Consider the following 19,393-nt stretch of genomic DNA (forward strand, 5'->3'; position numbering starts at 1 on the left):
AAAATCACTTGCAAAAATCAGCTGTTGAGCCACCGTGGAGCAACACAGCCATCTACAGGTCACTCATGCTTTGTGTGGGTTTAGGACTGGTTTTAAGTTGCCCAAATGATTTCTTGAGAAGGAAGAAAGGAAAAAAAAACCAAAATTAGGCATATTCAGGAATTCTGGAATTGTTCATCCAGTGAGAAGATTTTCAGGATGGTTATGGAAAATAACAATTTCTGATCTGATTTTTGTACACCTTTAAATCTACAGGAGCAAACTTTTCTTTGTAGTTGTGTGGTAGTTGTTACTACCAACAGAAAATTCTGTTTTACTGCAATAACTGCTTTTATTTTTGTTTCTTCATTATTAGGTTTGCTTGTGCTGGTATTTCCAGCCCTGGTTTGGCATCATTCCCTGGCTAGTTTAGCACTTTTAGGAGTTAATTCATATCTTCAAGGTGCCCATGTCGAGTCCAGCCCTCTCCATCAGGCTCTGATTTAATAATGCCAAAAGGATTTTTACTGAGGCAGCACGAAGTGCTCCACTTCTCCGTCAATACCTTGCCAATTCTTCAGCCCAAACTGTTCAGCTCAACAGATTTTTTGCTGGTGATCATTTCAAGGGGATGGCTCCTCCTGTGACCTTCTTTGTGTCCCTCTCATTTTTGAATATTAATGTACTGCTGCAGAGAATGGAATTGATTTAAGAGCTCAGAGTGGCTTTTGTATCTGCTGAGACCACAAGGAAGAGATCAATATTCCTGATATTCCCTTCTTTTGCTCATCTCTTTTCATTTTCCTTCTTTTTTTTTTCCCTCATTCTGCAATTCAACCTTGTTTTTCCCAAGTTTGAGGTCTTGTTTGGAGGATGTCTGTGCAAAAAGTGTCTTTTCTACGATAATGTAGAATAATTCTAAATCACATCTTTGATGTTACACTGTCCTTAAACTGGACCAGGAAAGATTTAACTGATTAGTCAGTGAAAATACATTGTAATTTCAAGCTTTATAGATCATTCTGTTGCATTGTCACCACTCAGAGATTTGGGCACAAGCAATATTGGTTTTCCTCTCTAATCCAGCTCGTGCACAGGACTCCCTCCAGCACAACTTAATGCAAAACAGCGAAGACAGATTTAATTAAACAGACCAGCATTCTGTGCAATTATTTTTCCTTGTGCAGCTGGATGGATGAGATGTCAGGAATAATTTCATTATTGGGCTGCAGCCCCACAATGAGAGACCCCTCTTAGGCGAGGCAGGGCATTGATTGCCAATCAGCATAGTCGTTAATCAACGCAGTGCCCAAACATTTGCATTTCATGAGGTCACAGCATCATCCCCCTGAAGTTCCACAGACACAGAACTAGACGTGACAGGCTTTATTTTTCCAACAGGACTTCCTGATGGAAACGTTCATTATGTTCAAGGACCTGATTGGGAAGAACGTGTACGCAGCTGACTGGATGGTCATGAACATGATGCAGAGCAGGTACAGGGTTAAGCCTGGCTTAAGTCTGGCTTTGGAGCCTCCCTGGGCCTGACAGGAGGGTGACTCACACCAGGAGCTTTATTTCCTTCATCCACTTCAGGCTGGTTTAAATCAGATTTCAGCCAGTTTTAGTTGCTGTGTGTTTCCAGTGGTGGAACTGGAAATCTCTCTGCTGCCCAGAGAGCCCCGAGCTCTCCTTTACAGCTTCAGCCAGATAAACCATTTTGCTCTTGTTTTGTGATTTTGGGGAAATCACATGGAAAACCTAAAGCCAGAACTGGACAATGCTTAACCACTCTTCCAGAGAGGAAATTTTCCCTGATACCCAACCTGAGCCTCCCCGATGCAGCTTGAGGCTGTTAAACCAGGGAAGAGCTTTGCCTGGATGTTCCCTGATTTAGAGGAATTCCTGCCTTTTTTGGGAGCATCTGTTGCTGTCTCCTGAGCTTACACATGGGAGCTGTAAACCCAAAGCTGCAATGCCATTTATTTTGTTTACAGAATCACCCTTATTTGATGTTTTTATCTCTTCAGGGTTTTCCTGCGGGCAGTGAACCAATTCACCACTGTCCTCAACCGCTTCTTCCTGGATCAAGCTCATTTTGAGCTCCAGGTAACTGTCCTGTTTTTTCTGGATTTTCTTATGGATCCCAGAGCTGACAGAACACCCAAATCCCATTGTTAGCAGGCTGCAGCTCCTTGTGGTTCCCCTCCTCAAGGAGGGAGCTCTGCATTTGGGGATGGGCAGCTTTTTTTGTGCCCATTGCTGCTTTTCCTTTTTGCCATTTTCATCTCCTTTCTCTCGCCCAGCTCTGGAATAACTATTTCCACCTGGCAGTGGCCTTCCTCACTCACGAGTCCCTCCAGCTGGAGACCTTCTCTCAGGCCAAACGCAACAAAATCATCAAGAAGTGAGTACATCTTTCAGGCCTTTTTTTTTTTCTTTCTTTTTTGGTGTCTGGAGGCTCCGTTTGGGCTGTTCCAGGCAGCTCCAGGGTGGGAGGAGCTGTTGTGGAAATGCTGATAAAGACAAGATGATAAAGAGCTGACCAGGCCAAGATAACAGGGCTGTAAATTATGGCTGCTTTTAAGTTTGGCCAGGCAGATCTTGAACTGTTTTAGCACCTTCTGTCCACTGGAAGGTCTGTAATGGAAAAGTTGTCATGATACCCAAAATTCCCCTGTGCAATTCCTCAGCCTTTGTGGAAGGTAGGTCAGAGGAATCCTAAAAGCCCTCTAGCTTTTTATTCCCCCACCTTTTACTTTTATATTTTTCAGAGCCATTCATAGTCCCAAACCAGCAATTTTTAGTCTCTGAGCAGCTTTTAACCTCTTCATTTCCTTGGAATCAGGTGCCTGGATATCTCTGAGCATCTTGACAGGGACTTTTATTAGGATTTGTCCCCTTTTTTCTGCAGAAGAGGCTTGAAGAAGCTTGATAATGAAATTTTTTTGCATTGCCTTTAGGAAAAAGCACCCAAATCCAACCGAAGTGGGGTGGAATTGCAGGAAGCAGCAGGGCTGCAGCTTTCAGGAAATCTGAATTCCCAGGGAATTCAGTCCCCTGTCAGAGCGAGACGTGAAAATTTGATCATTTCACTGTTTGTACCTTTCTCACCTCTTCCTTTTAATACTTTTTTTCTAGGTATGGGGACATGAGGAAAGAAATTGGCTTCAAAATCAGGGATATGTGGTATAACCTGGGTGAGTTCCAGCTAAAGAATTATCTTTATTCCAGCTCTCAAACTGGCTTTCAGATCCGTTATTTCCTTATAAAAGCTGCATGTATTTAATGTGGGGAAATGCACTTCTAGTTCAGCCGTTTCAGCACACAAAAACCTCTTTTTCCAGTGAATAACTTGGAAAAGCTGATTTTTTTTCCCGACATCAGCTGCTGAGATAATTTCTTAGATTCCCTCTGAAGGATTTTCTGCCATGTAAAGGATGAGTGGGATTTTTTTTAGAGAGCCTTTTCTTGCAATTTACAATTCAGCACAATTACTTCCTCAGGCTATTCCTGAATTTTGGAGTTGTAACCTGGTAATTCTTCCTTAAGTAAAATCCACACTCTGAGCAGAATGTTGTGTGAATAAGGTGCTTGAACATCGAGAAATCCAAATCCTGCCACCAGATGTATTTGATTTTAAATTTCTTGCAGGTCCCCACAAAATAAAATTCATCCCAGCAATGGTGGGGCCAATCCTGGAGGTGACCCTGGTCCCAGAGCCTGAGCTGAGGAAAGCAACTATTCCCATTTTTTTTGACATGATGCAGTGTGAGTTCAACTTCAGTGGGAATGGGAACTTCCACAAGGTAAGGGATGCCATATATAACCAATATATATATAAATTATATTTTATTTTCTATAAATATTAAATTAATATTTAAATTATTAATAATTATATTTAATAGTAATTAATAATAATTATTAATATTTAAATTATTTTATAATTTTATTAAATTATATTTTCTTATATATTTATATATTATATCTATATTTATATCTATATTAGATATATAAAAATATAAAATATATATATTATAGATGTATTATATATAAATATATCATATATAAAATATATAAATATATCTTAAATATATAAAAATTCTCATATAGGTATTTAATACAATATAATATGAAATATATAGATATCTTTTTTACAATAAGTGAAAAAGACACCATATTTTAATATATAATATATATATACAGTATTATATATAATGTACTAGTATATTCATTCTATATTAATATAAAATAATATCTATAAAATAATATATAAATACACTAAATATATAAAATATATAAATATATAATATATAAACATACAAACAGAAATATTATATAAATATTTATATATAGAATAAATATATAAATATACAGATACATATATTTATATTATAATACATAATATATATTGTAAAATAATATTAAAATATATATAGATATATATTGTATATGAAATATAATATTAATATAGAATAGTACATCAATACATGCGTTTGCAATATATACACAATACTGGTATATTCACTACAAATATTCCACATTGTCTGTAGGGCAAAAGAAAAATAGAATATTTAAACAAAACAAAACAAAACAAAAATCCCTACCTAAAATTGTGCCAAACTCCTTGGGGAAGTCCCTGGGGTTTGGAGGGATCAGAACTTCTCAGATCTGTCCTTACTGAGCCTTTCCATGACTTTGATAATCCCTGAATTCTCCTTTTTTCACCCTTCCCTGCATTTGCAGAGGTGTCAGTGTCCACCTCTAAACTGGGAACCATTTGGAGACCCACAGAGGGTGTCAAATGTCATTTTAGCTATTTATTTCCCTTTACAATAACAACATAAATCCCCTGTGACTTCGCAGAGAATCAAATATTAGGATTCTGTGCTTGCTTAATTACACCAGGCTGGGAGGGGTGCGAGAGGGAGGCCTTGCATTTCCTTGCTCCAACCTTGTCATTTTGGGCTTTTTACTCTTGTGCTGGGTCAGGAGCAGCCCAGGCTGTTCTGGTCCCAGCCCCTGCTCCTGAGAGCTGCTCTCTGCTTGATTGGGGGTTTTTATTTTTGCCTTTCCAGTTTGAAAACGAGCTGATCACCAAGCTGGACCAGGAGGTGGAGGGTGGCCGAGGGGATGAGCAGTACAAGGTCCTGCTGGAGAAACTGTGAGTTTTATAAAGCACCTGCAGGCTCTTCTTACATCTTTTTTTTTACCCTTTATTGGGCTGCTTTTCTAATGTAAAGAAGCCCTAACTCATTAATTATTCCAGTGAGCAGGGAGCTGGTGCAGCTGCTGTGATCTTAGTGCTGTGAAGCTCTTCTGGGGCTGATCGCCCAAAAATAAGGGGTTTATTCTGCACTTTTAACTGCCCTAAATTGAAGCTGGAATTCAGAGTCAGCTGCCAAACTGGCGAGGGGTCTGCAAGTGGAAGAGCAGGCTCAAAGTTACATCAAAACTGGAGCTTTTAGCAACAAAAACTTAATTTTTTTGACCAACCTGCCCCGCCTGAGCTGGGTGTTTCAGGTGTGTGTGTCCAGCACTGAGTGCCCATCCACAGACAAGTTTTTGGGTAATTCACAGTGAAATCCCCTTTCCCTTGAGTTCCCTCGGGTGTCCCCACAGGCTCCTGGAGCACTGCAGGAAGCACAAGTACCTGTCAGCCCCGGGAGAGGTGTTTGCCCTGCTGGTCAGCAGCCTCCTGGAGAACCTGCTGGACTACAGGACCATTATGCATGACGAGAGCAAGGAGAACCGCATGAGCTGCACTGTCAACGTGCTGGTACAGGCTGGGGACCCCTCCCCTGGGCTGGGGACCCCTCCCCTGGGCTGGGGACCTCTCCCCTGGGCTGGGGACCCCCTCCCCTGGGCTGGGGACCCCCTCCCCTGGGCTGGGGACCCCCTCCCCTGGGCTGGGGACCCCTCCCCTGGGCTGGGGACCCCTCCCCTGGGCTGGGGACCCCTCCCCTGGGCTGGGGACCTCTCCCCTGGGCTGGGAACCTCTCCCCTGGGCTGGGGACCTCTCCCCATGGCTTTTCTAGACCCCCTTGGGATTGTTTTTGATCAAGGGCAGGATTTGAATGAATTCCTCCTGCCATTTTTGGTTAATGATGTGCCCAAGTCAGGCTCCGAAGCAATAAGCACAGAAAGATGGAGAGTCCAAAATCTGGAAGCCTGGAACACGGGCAGAGGAGATGCCTGGCTGATGGTTGGGATCCCTGTTCCCACTTGAGACAAGTGATTTCTCTGATCTGTCCCTTTTTTGGTGGTGCTGGTGCCCCCCAGTATGAAGGGCTGGATCTACCTGAGCTGCCAAAATGACAGCAAATATCCCTGAAATACCTAAAACCACTCTGTCTAGAGATAATTCTGCAGCTCTGTGGTGCTCTACATTGCCAGTGTTTGACTTTTTCTGTTGTTGGCAGAATTTTTACAAGGAGAAGAAGCGAGAGGACATTTACATCAGGTAGGCTGTGTCCCTCCAAGAGCCTGGAAAAACCTTTTTTCCCCTCAGTGCTCCCTTGGATACAGGAGTCCTTCCCATCAAGGAATTGCTTTTGCCTTGCTCAGGTATCTGTACAAGCTCAGGGACCTGCACACAGACTGTGAGAACTTCACCGAGGCTGCCTACACCCTGCTCCTGCACGCTGAGCTGCTCCAGGTATCCCAGGGTTTGGAGTGAAATGAGGCACAAACAACTCAGAATAATCAAATTGCTTTTTGTTTTCTGTATTTAATGTGACTTTGAATCATGTGGTCAACCAGTGGTCATTGAGGGGTGTCAGAGTCTTGCAGATTCCGCAGCAAAATAATGATATATTTTTATATATTTATATATATTTATATTTACATTTTTAGATATTTATAGAGATTTTTATATATTTTGTATATATTTATGTATTTTATACATATAAATATACTTTATATAAAATATATATTTTATATATTTATATAGATTTTTATATTTATATATATGTATATATTTTTATATGTAAAATATATAATTATATATATAAAATTATATATTTACATATAATGAGAAATAATAATAGACATATAAAATATAATAATTGTAATGAGAAATAATGATGTACATATAATATATAATAATTGTATATAGTAAAATATCTAAAATAATATAAACAGATAATGATTCATTAGAATGAATAATAATAGAAATAATGAATTATATAGAAATATATTATATATCATTATAATTAATAGAAATATATTAATAGTTATGTTAATATTAATATATTGATATATAATTACAATGAATTACATAAATACAATAAATACTATATAATTAAATAATAATGATTAAAGTAATTATTAGCATCAGTTTGTTACGTCCTCCTGCAGCAATGAGAGATTTGAGTCACCCACTGTAAGAATTTCTCTGGAAATGTTCCAGTTCTTTCACCTTTGCCTTTTTCCCTGTTCCAGTGGTCAGAGAAGCCCTGTGTCCCCCACCTGCTGCAGAGGGACAGCTACTACGTGTACTCCCAGCAGGAGCTCAAGGAGAAACTCTACCAGGAGATCATCTCCTTCTTTGACAGGGGCAAGGTGAGAGTCTCACCCTGTTCCAGCAGCAAATCTGCTTTGGTTTGCATTTAGGATTTCCTTCCTGGTGGATTCTTGGCTCAGGGCTTGTGGTGGGGCTTGGTTAAAAGGGTAAAAGCAGATGTGGTTCCACACCAGGCTGGGATTTTGATGGAAATCTCAGCACTGCCATCAGCAGGGCATGTGCTTGTCTGAAGATATTTAAATAATTAATAAAATTAACTGAATTAAAAAATGACCAAAGAGTGTCTGGAAAGTGAAGCTATTCAAGGTTCTGGGTAGATTGGAACAGAGCAGGTGTTTTCCTTCCTGCCCCTGGGAGTGGCTCAGGTTTTTGGGATTGCAGGGAGAGAGGCTTCCCTGGCTGCACTGTCCTGGGAGCTGCTCCTTGGAGAGAGGTTTCTGCCAGGGCTGAATGGCTTTAAGCTGAAATAAGGGAATTTAGATGGGATCTTGGGAAGGAATTCCTCCCTGTGAGGGGCTGGGATGAAATTCCCAGAGCAGCTGTGGCTGTTCCTGGGTCCCTGGGAGTGTCCAAGGCCAGGCTGGAGCAGCCTGGGACAGGGGGAGGTGTCCTGGCCATGGCAGGGGTGGCTCTGGGCTTTCAGGTCCCTTTTCACCCAAATTCCATGATTCCATGGTGAGACAAACCCAAGGAGCCCCTGTCCAAGATCTCCTGGGCTTCTCTCTCTGCTGTTCAGACCTGTCATTCCTCCTGCCAGAGCCCCGTTTGTCCTGTCAGGATCTCAGTGGAGACCTGGCTTTGTAACTCACTCTCAGATCTCCAAACCACGAGATCTGTATGACTGTAATAATCCCTGCAAAAGGAAAAATGCACAGCAGAGTCTGAGGGAAACCTGGCAGAGCATGAAAGGAGTGCCTGAATTAAAATCAGCTGCATTTTTGTTTACCTGTCTGTGCTAATGAAGGCTTTTAACTGAGTCTTTCATGTTGCTTGTGCTCTTCCTCCTCCTCCTGCCCGTCCTCACCCTCCCTGGAGATGTGGGAAAAAGCCATTCAGCTGAGCAAGGAGCTGGCTGATATGTATGAAAACAAGGTCTTTGACTACGAGGGACTGGGTAATCTCCTGGTAAGGCTTTTTTTCTCCATTTCCAACAGGCTGCTGACTGCTTAAATTAATACTGTTCAAGCAGGATAAGCCTAAAATAAATTCATGTTAAAGACAAACAAACCAACTTAACCCTGTGGCTTTGTAGAGGTTAGTAGTAGAATAAATATTTTCATCATTTCTAATTAGCATGATAATGCATTGTGCAGATGTTTAGAATTCTTGATTTTAACCAAGTGAAGGAACAGCCAAGGTGTGTTTTCAGGCTCCATAAATCTCTTCACCTTATTATTTCTGTGGTAAAAGCTCTGGGCATGAACACAGAGCTATAGAATCCTCTTGGCTCTGAATTCTGCTTTTTAGTGGTTAAGGATGGAAGCAGATGGTCTTTATGTTCTTTCATAGCAGAATCATCTGCCCAGTTTTATTTCTGCCAGTTCTCTGACATTTGTCACCATTTGTTTCTGCTCACTTTCAGAATATATTTATATTTCATTTGTTTTCCCACAGTGAAGGATTTCAAGTATCCTGGAATCCTAAAAGCCATGGCGTTGTTCTCATGTCTGCAGACCAGGAAATAAAGTTGGTTCAGGCCCAGACAAAGCAAATATTTAATCAAGTAAATGGATAAGGATGAGAGACTGCATCAAAAAAGCAATTGCAAAGTGTGTTCTGAGGGCAGAGCTCAGAGATCAGGAATTGTTCCTGGGAACGTGAGCTGGCAGTGTCCTGGAGTATTCCAAAGTGAAAGTGTGGTGTTGTTTTCTTTTCCAGAAAAAAAGAGCTACTTTTTATGAGAATATCATGAAGGCCATGAGACCTCAGCCCGAGTACTTTGCTGTGGGATACTATGGACAGGGTTTTCCCTCTTTCCTGCGGGTAAGGATCCTTCCCCACCCAACCTCTGCAGTGCTGGAGACCCTAAAAGTCACAACTTTTGCAGAGCTTCCAAGAAAATCCAGTGCCAAACTCTTTTTTCTTGCAGTGGCACTGACAGATCTAAATCCCAGGAGTGTTTCAGAGCATTTCAGAGTCTAAAAAGAGACGAGTCAGAGATGAAATTTTTTGTGTTACCAGCTCGAGTGGGGTTGGGGTGTTACAGTAAATAGGTTTTTTAGACGATTGATAAGTTCTTCTATGGATTTAAACAGAATTTACCTTTCATATTTGTGCTCCCTCTGGAATGTGATTGTTGCTGTTAGAAAATGTTCAGCCTGTTAAGAATTTATCCCATTGCTTTTCAGCCTCAGTCAACCAAATTTTCAGGACACGGATCATTTCAGTGATCAGGGAGAGTTTGTCCCACACAGAAGAATTCAAGTGCAAAGGTGCTTCTTATTTAAGCAGCTGAGCACTGCTGGACCTGTGTGGAGGACAGAAATAACACAGATCCCGGGTCAACAAGGCTGAAAATATTCCTGTTATTTAAAACCCAGGTCCTTTTACCTTCTTAGACTGGAACTGTTTGAAATTCTGGTCTTCAGCAGAAGCCAGGCTTAAAAAATGAGAAGAGTATTAAATTAGAACTGTGTGAGGAGATGGCATGGAAGGCTTTCAACTCCAAGTCATGTTTTGGAACCCATCCCTTCCAGAAACCACTGCTAGGTGGAAAAATAATCGGCCATGGTCTGGTTTTGGGTGTGTAGAGCAAAACTGGACATTGTGGGTGGAGGTAAAATTCCCACCTGTGCCCAGGGACACCCCTCAGGGAGCTCCCAGCAGGGGCTGGCAGGCAGGTCCCTGTATTTAGGAATTTCTTGGCACATTTATTCTGTTACTAAAACCCAGCTCCTGGCTGAGATTGCCTGTGTTGAGCCTGTGAGTGCTGGGAGGTGTGAGCAGCTCACTGACTCTGGGATGTGTTTGTGTGGCCATCAGCACCTGCTTGAGGATGTCCCTGCTCCTTGCAGGTGGCCTTTAAAAGCTCCTTTCCAACTCTGTTTGATGATTCTCTGTGGAGCAATGGATTTTTTTAGGCAAATCTGAGGTTCTCCTTGCCAGGCCTGGCTCCTGGGAGTTGCTGTGCCCTCATTCCAGCTCATGTTCCTTCCCCCACCTTTTCTGTCCAGCTGGGATCAACCCTTCCCCTAAACCAGCTCTGGGGGGGCAGATTTGGAGTGCTCTGTCCCACTACATTGTTGAATTTTAATTCCCTTTTCCTTCTGCCCACAGAACAAGATGTTCATCTACCGTGGCAAGGAGTACGAGCGGAGGGAGGATTTTAACCTGAAGCTGCTGACCCAGTTCCCCAGTGCTGAGAAGATGACCAGCACAGCCCCTCCAGCAGAAGAGATCAAGGCTTCCCCCAAACAGTGTATCTTTTGGGTTTGGGGCATTTTGGTGCAGCCCAGAGCTGCCTCTTCCCCACGAGAAGGCAGCTGGTGAACAGCAGGAACGATGAGCGAGGGGATTCTTGCTCCAGGCAGGCCCTGGGTGTGAAAATGGGGCTGTCCAGAGCTGTAAGGGTGGATTTAAAGGCTGCCTGGGGCTGTCAGAGTTAAACAAGTTGCTGTCAGGGCGAGGAGCAGATTGCAGGGAGGATTTCCCGTGTTCTCACGCAGGTGGTGCTGACTGCTCTGGCCATGTGGGGACCCAGCTGGGTATTTCTGGGTGAAAGATGTGAAATGCAGCCTGTGAAAGTGGGATGAAAAGTGAAGGGTATTCCCTTCTTCCTCGCACTCCATTAGCGTTTATGAAGTGCTGGGGTTTGTGTGGTTTTTTCCCCTGAAAGTCCCTTTGTAAAAAGTGTGAAGTGATGATATCACTGAAAGTTGTTGGGTTCAGAGCCCTAACTATTTTTTAATTCCTATTTTGCCCCTTGCTGGTGGGATTCCAAGCTGTGTCCCAAGCTCCCCACCAGCCTTAAGATCCTCTGAGTTGTGTGAGCCAGTGGAGATGCTCCAGATTCCTGCCAGAGATTTCAGTCTGTGGCTCCTGGAGGGTGCATGCTAGGAAAACCAAATTCCTGGGCTTCCAGCCTGTGCTCACCAGGCCAGGCTGGAGGATCTGCAGGTCCATTTTGGCCCTCAAACCCAGTGCACAGAGGCCCAGCCCAGGCAGTGCTAGCAGATGCTCCTCTGCAATCCTGCTGCCAAGCGCTGAATCCACATAGGAAATTAAAATCCATTCAAGACCAAACTTGGTATCAAAAATGCCTCTTCTGTTGCTGCTTTGTTTCAGCTGCTTCCTTTGCATCTGTTTGTGTTTGTTCTGATGTTTCTGGCTCGGGATGAAGCCGAGCTGCAGAATTTGGATGCAGATCTAAACCGTCCCGAAGGTTTGGGGGTGTTGGGTTCCGGGACTCTGGCACAGCCCTGGGATGGAGGGAGCAGCTGCAGGGCTTGGATTTGGGACAGGTTCTCCTTGGACTCCCACAAGCACCTCCTGAGTAGATGAGGAGTGCCCAGATCTCTGTTGTGTTAGGCAGACCTTGCTGCTTCTGGGGTTGCTTTAACTTTCAGGCTCCTTTAACCTCCATTGCCTCAGGCTCTTTTTTATTTCTTTAGGTTGTTTTTTCTTCTCTTTTATGACAAAATACCTCGTTCATTTTTTGGTAATAATGTTTTGTGGCTGCCAGGTGAGCTGTGCTGAGCCTCAGAGGTTCCCTGCCCCATCTGGGTGCTGGGGCACCGAGCTCTCCTGACACAGAATTCATCAGCTGGGGCTCTGAGCCTGAGCTAACCTGGCTCTGTGCTTTTGGGCTCAGCTTTGGCTTCTCTCTGTGGGCAGGGTGACTTGGGCTCTCAGAATGTTCCTCAGAGCAGCCTTAGTGAATTAAAGGATGTGTGGGGGCTGCCTTAGCCCCCCACTGCCACCTCAGAGAGCAGGGCACTCACAGAAATCATCTCCTGAGCACCTTGGCTAAGCTTTGCTTTTCCAGCCAGGTTTTTGCTCCTGTAAAGCCTCAGCACAGTCCTTAAAGCAGAATTCTGATGGAACATAAGCTGCTGTGCTTGGGGATGCAATTAGTAAGATTTTTTTAACGCCTGTCATTATTCACAGGTGCAAAAGCTGAGGATGAAGCAATTCCTTTGTTCAGTTGGTTTCATGAATCTAAAAAGTGGGAGGGAAGGAGCTGCAGCCTCTGGTAAAAAACTGGGGTGAGAGGAGAGCCAGAGGCATCCACAGAACCCCACTGCCCTTTTTCTGGTCTCCCACAGTAGAAATCAGTGGTGCCCAGGATTCCCAGGCATTTTCACCAGGGAATTGCAGCACCTGGGAGTGTCCAAGGCCAGGCTGGAGCACCCTGGGATAGTGGAAGTTGTCCCTGTCCATGGCAGGAGGTGGCACAAACCATTCCATGATTATTACTTTTATATTTTTATATATACAAATATATAGATATATTTATTTATTTATATTTTTATATTTATGTATATATTTGTATTTATACATATATTTCTATTTTATATATATATTATATAGAAATATTTTTCATATAATATATAATATCTATTATATATTATGTTTATTTATATTATATAAATATATAATATAAACATAAGTGTATATAATATAAATATTTTGAAGTATATAATATATATTTATATTATATATATATATATATTTTCTATATATTAGATGTATTTCTATATTATGTATATTAAGTCCTTTTCTTTTTGGGTTTTTAATTCACAAGGAGCCTAAAAGATGCAGCATAATGCCTGTGATGGGTGATGAATTAGCCAGGTTTGAAGGAAAACACTTAACAAGAGCACAGGGAGTTGTGGGAAAGTCTGACAATGGAAGCAGGAAGGGTTTTTCTCTCCCTCTCCTGTTTTCCCAAAAGGGTTCCTAGGTTTTCATCCTTAACCCCTGCTGCTCAGATGTGCAGTGCTTCATTGTAAAGCCTGTGATGAACCTGCCACCTCATTACAAAGATAAACCTGTTCCTGAACAGATCTTAAAGTAATTTATTTTTCTTTTCCCTCACTATTTTGCTTGAGTTTTCCCCACGAACCTGGGCACGAGGTGCTGTGCCTCCATGCCTCGTGTAAACCGTAAATTCCTCCCCACAAACCGTGGGGAGCTACTCGAACACTCAAGTGAGGAGGATGGGAGATGAGAAAAATCACCTTTTTACTCTACCTCTTCCCAGCTACTACAGAGCCAATGAGGTGCAGCAATTCACCCACTCCAGACCCATCAGGAAAGGAGAGAAGGATCCAGACAACGAGTTTGCTGTGAGTCCTTTGCCTTCTCTTTGTTTTGTCGGTGGCATTTTGACCAGTCTCACCTTTTCCCTCTCCCTGTGGCCACAAGAGCTTGGGAATTAAAAAAGCAGGAGGCACAGAGGGAATTGCAGCCTCCACCTGAGGTTGGGGGTGATGCCAAGGGGCTCCACAGCTGGAATTTTAACATCCAGCACCCATCAGAAATCCACCCACATGGTGTTGTGTGAGCCCAGTGTGGGGCTCCATCCCAGCCGGGGAAGGTGGGAATGGCCGTGGAATTCCTGCCAGCTTGTTCTGGAAGCCTCATTCCACTCAGGAGAGAGTTGAGTTGCAAGACCAATATTTCCCTTACATCTCAGATATCCTTTTATTTTCCTTCTCTGAGCAGAACATGTGGATAGAAAGGACAACCTACACGACAGCTTATTCCTTTCCAGGCATCCTCAAGTGGTTTGAGGTCAAACAGGTCACGACGGTGAGTTCTCCACTGGGGCTGGATCTCCTCCTCTCCAATCCCCATTGAATAAAGCCTTGGAACACTTGGGAATTCCAGTCCTTGCACTGTTGAATGTGGCACAGATAAAAGCAAATTATTTAGCTTCTTACTCAGTGGAGAGGAATAAATCACAGAACTATGGAATCCCAGACTGGTTTGGGTTGGGAGGAGCTTAAAATCATCCAGTGCCATCCCTGCCATGGGTGGGGACAGCTCCCACTGTCCCAGGTGCTCCAGCCTGGCCTTGGGCACTTCCAGGGATCCAAGGGCAGCCACAGCTCCCCTGGGAATTCCATCCCAGCCCCTCCCCACCCTCCCAGGCAACAATTTCTCCCTAAAAATGGAATGAAGGTTTGAAAGGCTTATTCTGTGACTCTGCAGTAGGTTCATTCTGCTTCTTCCCTCCCTCAGGAGGAGATCAGCCCCCTCGAGAACGCCATCGAAACCATGGAGCTCACCAATGAGAAGATCACTAACATTGTCCAGCAGCACACGTGGGACCGGAGCCTGCCCGTGCACCCCCTGTCCATGCTGCTCAACGGCATCGTGGACCCTGCTGTCATGGGTGGATACACCAACTATGAAAAGGTCTGGGCACATCCTCTGCAGGGCTGGAAAGCTCACCTTGAGCAGGGAAAGCCCCAGGGAGAGCTCAGAGCCCCTTGCAGGGCCTGAAGGGGCTCCAGGAGAGCTGGAGAGGGGCTGGGGACAAGGGATGGAGGGACAGGATACAGGGAATGACTTCAAACTGTCAGATGGGATATTGGGAAGGAATTCCTGGCTGGGATGGAATTCCCAGAGCAGCTGTGGCTGCCCCTGCATCCCAGGACGTGCCCAAGGCCAGGCTGGATGGGGCTCGGAGCAGCCTGGTCCTTAAAGGAGGACACAAGACTGTGTGACTTCTCCTGTTCCTCTGTGCTGAGGAGGGCTTGGGCAGGACCCAACAGGATCAGTTCCGCTTCCAGCTGTCCCAGACACGGCCCTTGCTGGGTCTGGGCGTGCACAGCTTGGACAGGAGCAGAAAAGAGCAGAGGGCAGGTTTGCAGCGAGCTGGAAGGGCTCAGGCTCGGGGCCAGGGCAGGATCCAGCTCCTCTGCAGTGGGAGAGGAACCTGTTCCTGCCCTGTGGGGCACAGAGGTGCTCCAGTAACAGAGAACAGGCAGAACCTGGCGTTTCTCCTGTGTATTAGCAGGGAATGACAAGGCAAAAGAGGCTTCCTCTTGCCAGCAACCTCTCTGTCCTTGGAGCCTTGCGACAGAGCAAACAATTCAGGAAAAAAGCAGCATTTCCTGTACTGGTTTACTCAGCTGACTTCACTTGAGCAGCGTAGGTTGCTCTTTTGTTGTGATGTTTAACTTGAGCTGCTGATTCCCTGCACCTAATGATGGAATTCCCAGCACAGAACGCGCTGCTTGTTTCCACGAGCTGGGGGAAATGTGGTAAAACACATTTAACCCTCCTCAGCTGTGCCCCAGCCCCATGAAAAGAGCTGCAGGAGTTAATTGGGAGAGGGGCTGATTGTTCTGGGGCCTAACTCTGCTGATTCCAGAGCAATTTGAATGCTTTGCCAGGGCTGAATTTGGCCCTGAAATCCTCCCATTTTCTGAATTAAGGTTGACATCAAGTTTAGAATTACGGAAGTGGGAAAGCAGTTAAAACTAGAAAACACAAAGTCTCTGCAGCCACATCTGGAAATACTCATTTCTGGTTCATATTTTCCTATTTCAGCTGCAGCTCAGTGCAGAACATTTAGCTTTTGTGGGAGGCTAAAATCTGGATTTTGATTCTTTCATTGTAGCCAAAAGCCAAAGCTGGGGTTTTTAACATCTTTCCTCTTGCAATAATTAAGCACTTTCAAGGAAAATCCTCTGGGACCAACCCAACAGCCCTTTCCCAGGCTCACCTCCATCCTGTTCAGGATTAAACCCCCAGCCCTATAAACTTGTACCACGGTCCGGTTTTACAGAAGTAAAAAAAATATATTCAGAGGCTAAAATAGCTCAGAGAAGCAAATGAAAAACTTATTAGGGGGTTTATCTAGGAAAAAAAATAAAATTATTCTGACCAGGAGTTGGGATCCATTTCAATGGGATACATCATGGGAATTGGCACAATTTTAAGTTTTCAGTCCAGGAAAGTGGATTTGTGGTCAACTTCAAACCAAGACCAGATTCTGCTGATTAAAAGTAAACCTAGGAGAAGTGGAGACTAAAGGTGCTTTGTTGAAGGAAGCTGGGAGCCCTGTTCCCAGTCTGGTCATTATTTCTATTTCTTTGTAACCAGCCCCAGGTGAAAATGAGGGATTTAAGGGCTGAAATCGGGAAATTGTAGCAGGAGCTGCCCTGCTCTCCTCGGAGCAGCTGAGTGGTCTGGGTGTCCTTGTGTGCTGTGGGGCACTGACTGCTGGAAAATAAAGAGGCTTTTTCAAGTCAGAGCTTGAGGTTTTGGGCCTGCCTCTTGCATTTTAGTGAAGAGTAGAAGTGATGGAACCTCAGTTATTCAAATATGTGCTGGTTTGTGAGAAAGTGATCAGGACTGGGCGAAACCTTTTTGATGCAGTGACTGCTTTTCCACGTGTTTCACTGGAAAAAAATGTATTTTTAGAAGTGGGTTTTGTTCCCTTTTCCCAACCGGTTCTTTGTGTCTCAGCTTAGTGCAGCAAAACTTGGGTTTAATATGAAGAATAATGGCAGTGAATTGCTTTTAAAGGATCTTCCCCTCGGAGCTGCCTGAGGAGCAGTGTCTGTGTCACCTGTGTCACCTTCTCTCTGTTCTTCCAGGCGTTCTTCACAGAGAAATATCTCCAAGAACATCCCGAAGATCAAGACAAAATCGAGCTGCTCAAGCAGCAGATTGCTATACAGGTATGGAATTGGGAAAGAGCTGGGGAAGTGGGGAAGAGGGAATCACAGAATCCTGGAATGGTTTGGGTGGGAAGGGACCTTAAATCCCACCCAGTGCCACCCCTGCCATGGGCAGGGACAGCACCCACTGCTCCAAATCCCATCCCATCAAAATGTTGATGTTTGTTCGACACCTTGAGCTCCAGCACAGAAATCCCCTCTCTGTCACCAGCTCTGAGTCAGCAGCTGAGCTCCCTTGCTGTGTCACTGTTTATTTTCCCCTCTGCAAGCCCAAACCACCTTGATTTAAAACCTTTAATTTTTATCTGATTTAATTTTTACTTTTCAAATTTTTAATTTTCAAATTCTCAGTTATATCTGAGCTGTTCCGCTGGCACTCTGGGGAGCGGGAGGGTTGGTTTGTACTCCTGCAGCTCATCGTGCTCCTTCCTCCCACCCTTCCTCAGATGCCTCTCCTGGCAGAGGGGATCCGGATCCACGGGGAAAAGCTGACGGAGCAGCTGAGGCCCCTGCACGAGAGGCTCACAGCCTGCTTCAGGGAGCTCAGGAGGAAGGTGGAGACGCAGTATGGGGTCATAAGTCTGGTGAGAGAACCTGGTTTTTCCATGTTTTGCCCCAGAGGAACCCAACTTCCCCTTTTCCACCCATGGGTGGGTGTGAGGGGGTGTCATGGAGCCCCAGAATCATCAGGGTTGGGAAAGAGCTTTGAGACCATTGAGTCCCAGCTGTGTCTGATCCCCACCTCGCCACCTCCAGGAGTTCCTTGGACACCTCCAGGGATGGGGATCCAAACCTCCTTGGGTAGTTCCAAGTTCCCTTTGCATGGGGAAGTTCCTGCTGCTGAACTTCCCTGAGCTCCCCTGCCCAGCCTGAGGCCGTTCCCTCTCCTCCTGTCCCTGTTCCCTGGGATAAGATCCCAAATCCCCCTGGCTGTCCCCTCCTGTCAGGGAGCTGTGCAGAGACAGAAATTCCCCCTGAGCCTCCTTTTCTCCAGGCTGAGCCCCTTTCCCAGCTCCCTCAGCCCCTCATGGGGCCTCTTCCCAGTTCCCTTCCCTGGATTCACCCCAGCCCCTCCATGCCCTTCCTAAACTGGGGGGCCTGGAACTGGGCCCAGCCCTCAAGCTGTGGCCTCCCCAGTGCTGAGCACAGGGGACAATCCCTGCCCTGCTCCTGCTGGCCACCCCCTTCCTGATCCCAACCGTTGGCCTTCCCAGCCACCACTCCATTTTGGGAATCAGGACTTGGCAACCAAAACTGTAGAGAGATCTGTTTAATTCCATCAGCTGTGAGCACCCGGGGATCCCAAACCATGAGGACCTGCTCAAGGCAGGTTCCAGGTGTAAATGCACAGTGATCCCACAGGCTCACACCTCCCTGCCCACTATTCTCTGCTTTCTCTTGCCTCATACAATTCATACCATTCCAATTAGCTGCCATGCCTCCTGGTTTGGTGGTTTTTTGGGATGAAAGCTGAACGTCTTCCTCAGTGTTTGCTGATTGGTCTCTGGGCAGGCTTAGTGGGGCTTTGGCTTTCTCCCAGGTCAGCTTGTCCAGAGTAAAACCACAAGTGTGGTCCTGGCTGGTTTCTGGAGCCACAGATTTCTGCTTTGTCAGGTTTTCACAATACCCAGGTCCTGCTCTGCTGAGTTTTGGCAATATTTCCACAATACCCAGGTCCTGCTCTGCTGAGTTTTGGCATATTTCTCACACCTGGCAGCTGAGTTCCTGTGTGGTTTGTCACAAACTCTTTCTGCTGGGTGTTCTATGTCCCCTCTACTTGTTTAAGCATATGACAAGCTTCTAAAATTCTGAATTTTCATAGCCATGGGTGTTCCCCCTCTCGTTTCCCTGCAGCCCCCAGCGCTGACCGAGAGGAAGCCGAGCAGGTCGGGCTCACTGGTGCTGCCCTACATCATGTCCTCCACCCTCAGGAGGCTCTCGGTCACCTCTGTGGCCTCATCTGTGGCCTCCACGTCGTCCACCTCATCCGACAGTGCTTCCTCCAGGCCGGGCTCGGACGGGTCAGTGGTTGAGGTGGGGGGGTGTGCCTTAGGCAGGACCAGATACTCTGAAAATCAAGGTTTATTCCATAGGAATGCATTTAAAAATGTTACTGGGAGTTGGTGTTGTTATTCTGTTATATTATTATATTATGTTATTCTGTTGTTATAACAGAGGGGGTTTGGGGCACAAACTGTGGGAGCTGAGCCCCAGCTGCTGCCCCTGGAGTCCCAGCATGTTCCAGGTGCCC

The 19,393-nt window shown here is 45.1% G+C and overlaps 1 protein-coding gene across 3 annotated transcripts in view; it reads left to right on the top strand.

Moving 5' to 3' along the window:
- Positions 1 to 19,393, top strand: part of DOCK5 (dedicator of cytokinesis 5) — a 73,167-nt gene that overhangs the window by 41,752 nt on the left and 12,022 nt on the right. For all 3 annotated transcript variants that reach the window (XM_086865203.1, XM_086865204.1, XM_086865205.1), the window contains exons 29-48: positions 1,381 to 1,475; positions 2,010 to 2,088; positions 2,286 to 2,386; positions 3,121 to 3,179; positions 3,634 to 3,788; positions 5,058 to 5,143; positions 5,602 to 5,758; positions 6,402 to 6,442; positions 6,547 to 6,637; positions 7,423 to 7,542; positions 8,540 to 8,629; positions 9,383 to 9,487; positions 10,781 to 10,922; positions 13,435 to 13,516; positions 13,707 to 13,791; positions 14,171 to 14,257; positions 14,690 to 14,866; positions 17,059 to 17,142; positions 17,589 to 17,726; positions 18,997 to 19,163. In XM_086865203.1, the coding sequence (XP_086721329.1) occupies positions 1,381 to 1,475; positions 2,010 to 2,088; positions 2,286 to 2,386; positions 3,121 to 3,179; positions 3,634 to 3,788; positions 5,058 to 5,143; positions 5,602 to 5,758; positions 6,402 to 6,442; positions 6,547 to 6,637; positions 7,423 to 7,542; positions 8,540 to 8,629; positions 9,383 to 9,487; positions 10,781 to 10,922; positions 13,435 to 13,516; positions 13,707 to 13,791; positions 14,171 to 14,257; positions 14,690 to 14,866; positions 17,059 to 17,142; positions 17,589 to 17,726; positions 18,997 to 19,163 (2,141 nt within the window). The remainder of the gene's footprint in view (positions 1 to 1,380; positions 1,476 to 2,009; positions 2,089 to 2,285; positions 2,387 to 3,120; positions 3,180 to 3,633; positions 3,789 to 5,057; positions 5,144 to 5,601; positions 5,759 to 6,401; positions 6,443 to 6,546; positions 6,638 to 7,422; positions 7,543 to 8,539; positions 8,630 to 9,382; positions 9,488 to 10,780; positions 10,923 to 13,434; positions 13,517 to 13,706; positions 13,792 to 14,170; positions 14,258 to 14,689; positions 14,867 to 17,058; positions 17,143 to 17,588; positions 17,727 to 18,996; positions 19,164 to 19,393) is intronic.

Source organism: Cyanistes caeruleus, chromosome 29 (assembly GCF_971803275.1).
Source record: "Cyanistes caeruleus chromosome 29, bCyaCae1.hap1.1, whole genome shotgun sequence".
NCBI classification, from domain to species: Eukaryota; Metazoa; Chordata; class Aves; order Passeriformes; family Paridae; genus Cyanistes; species Cyanistes caeruleus.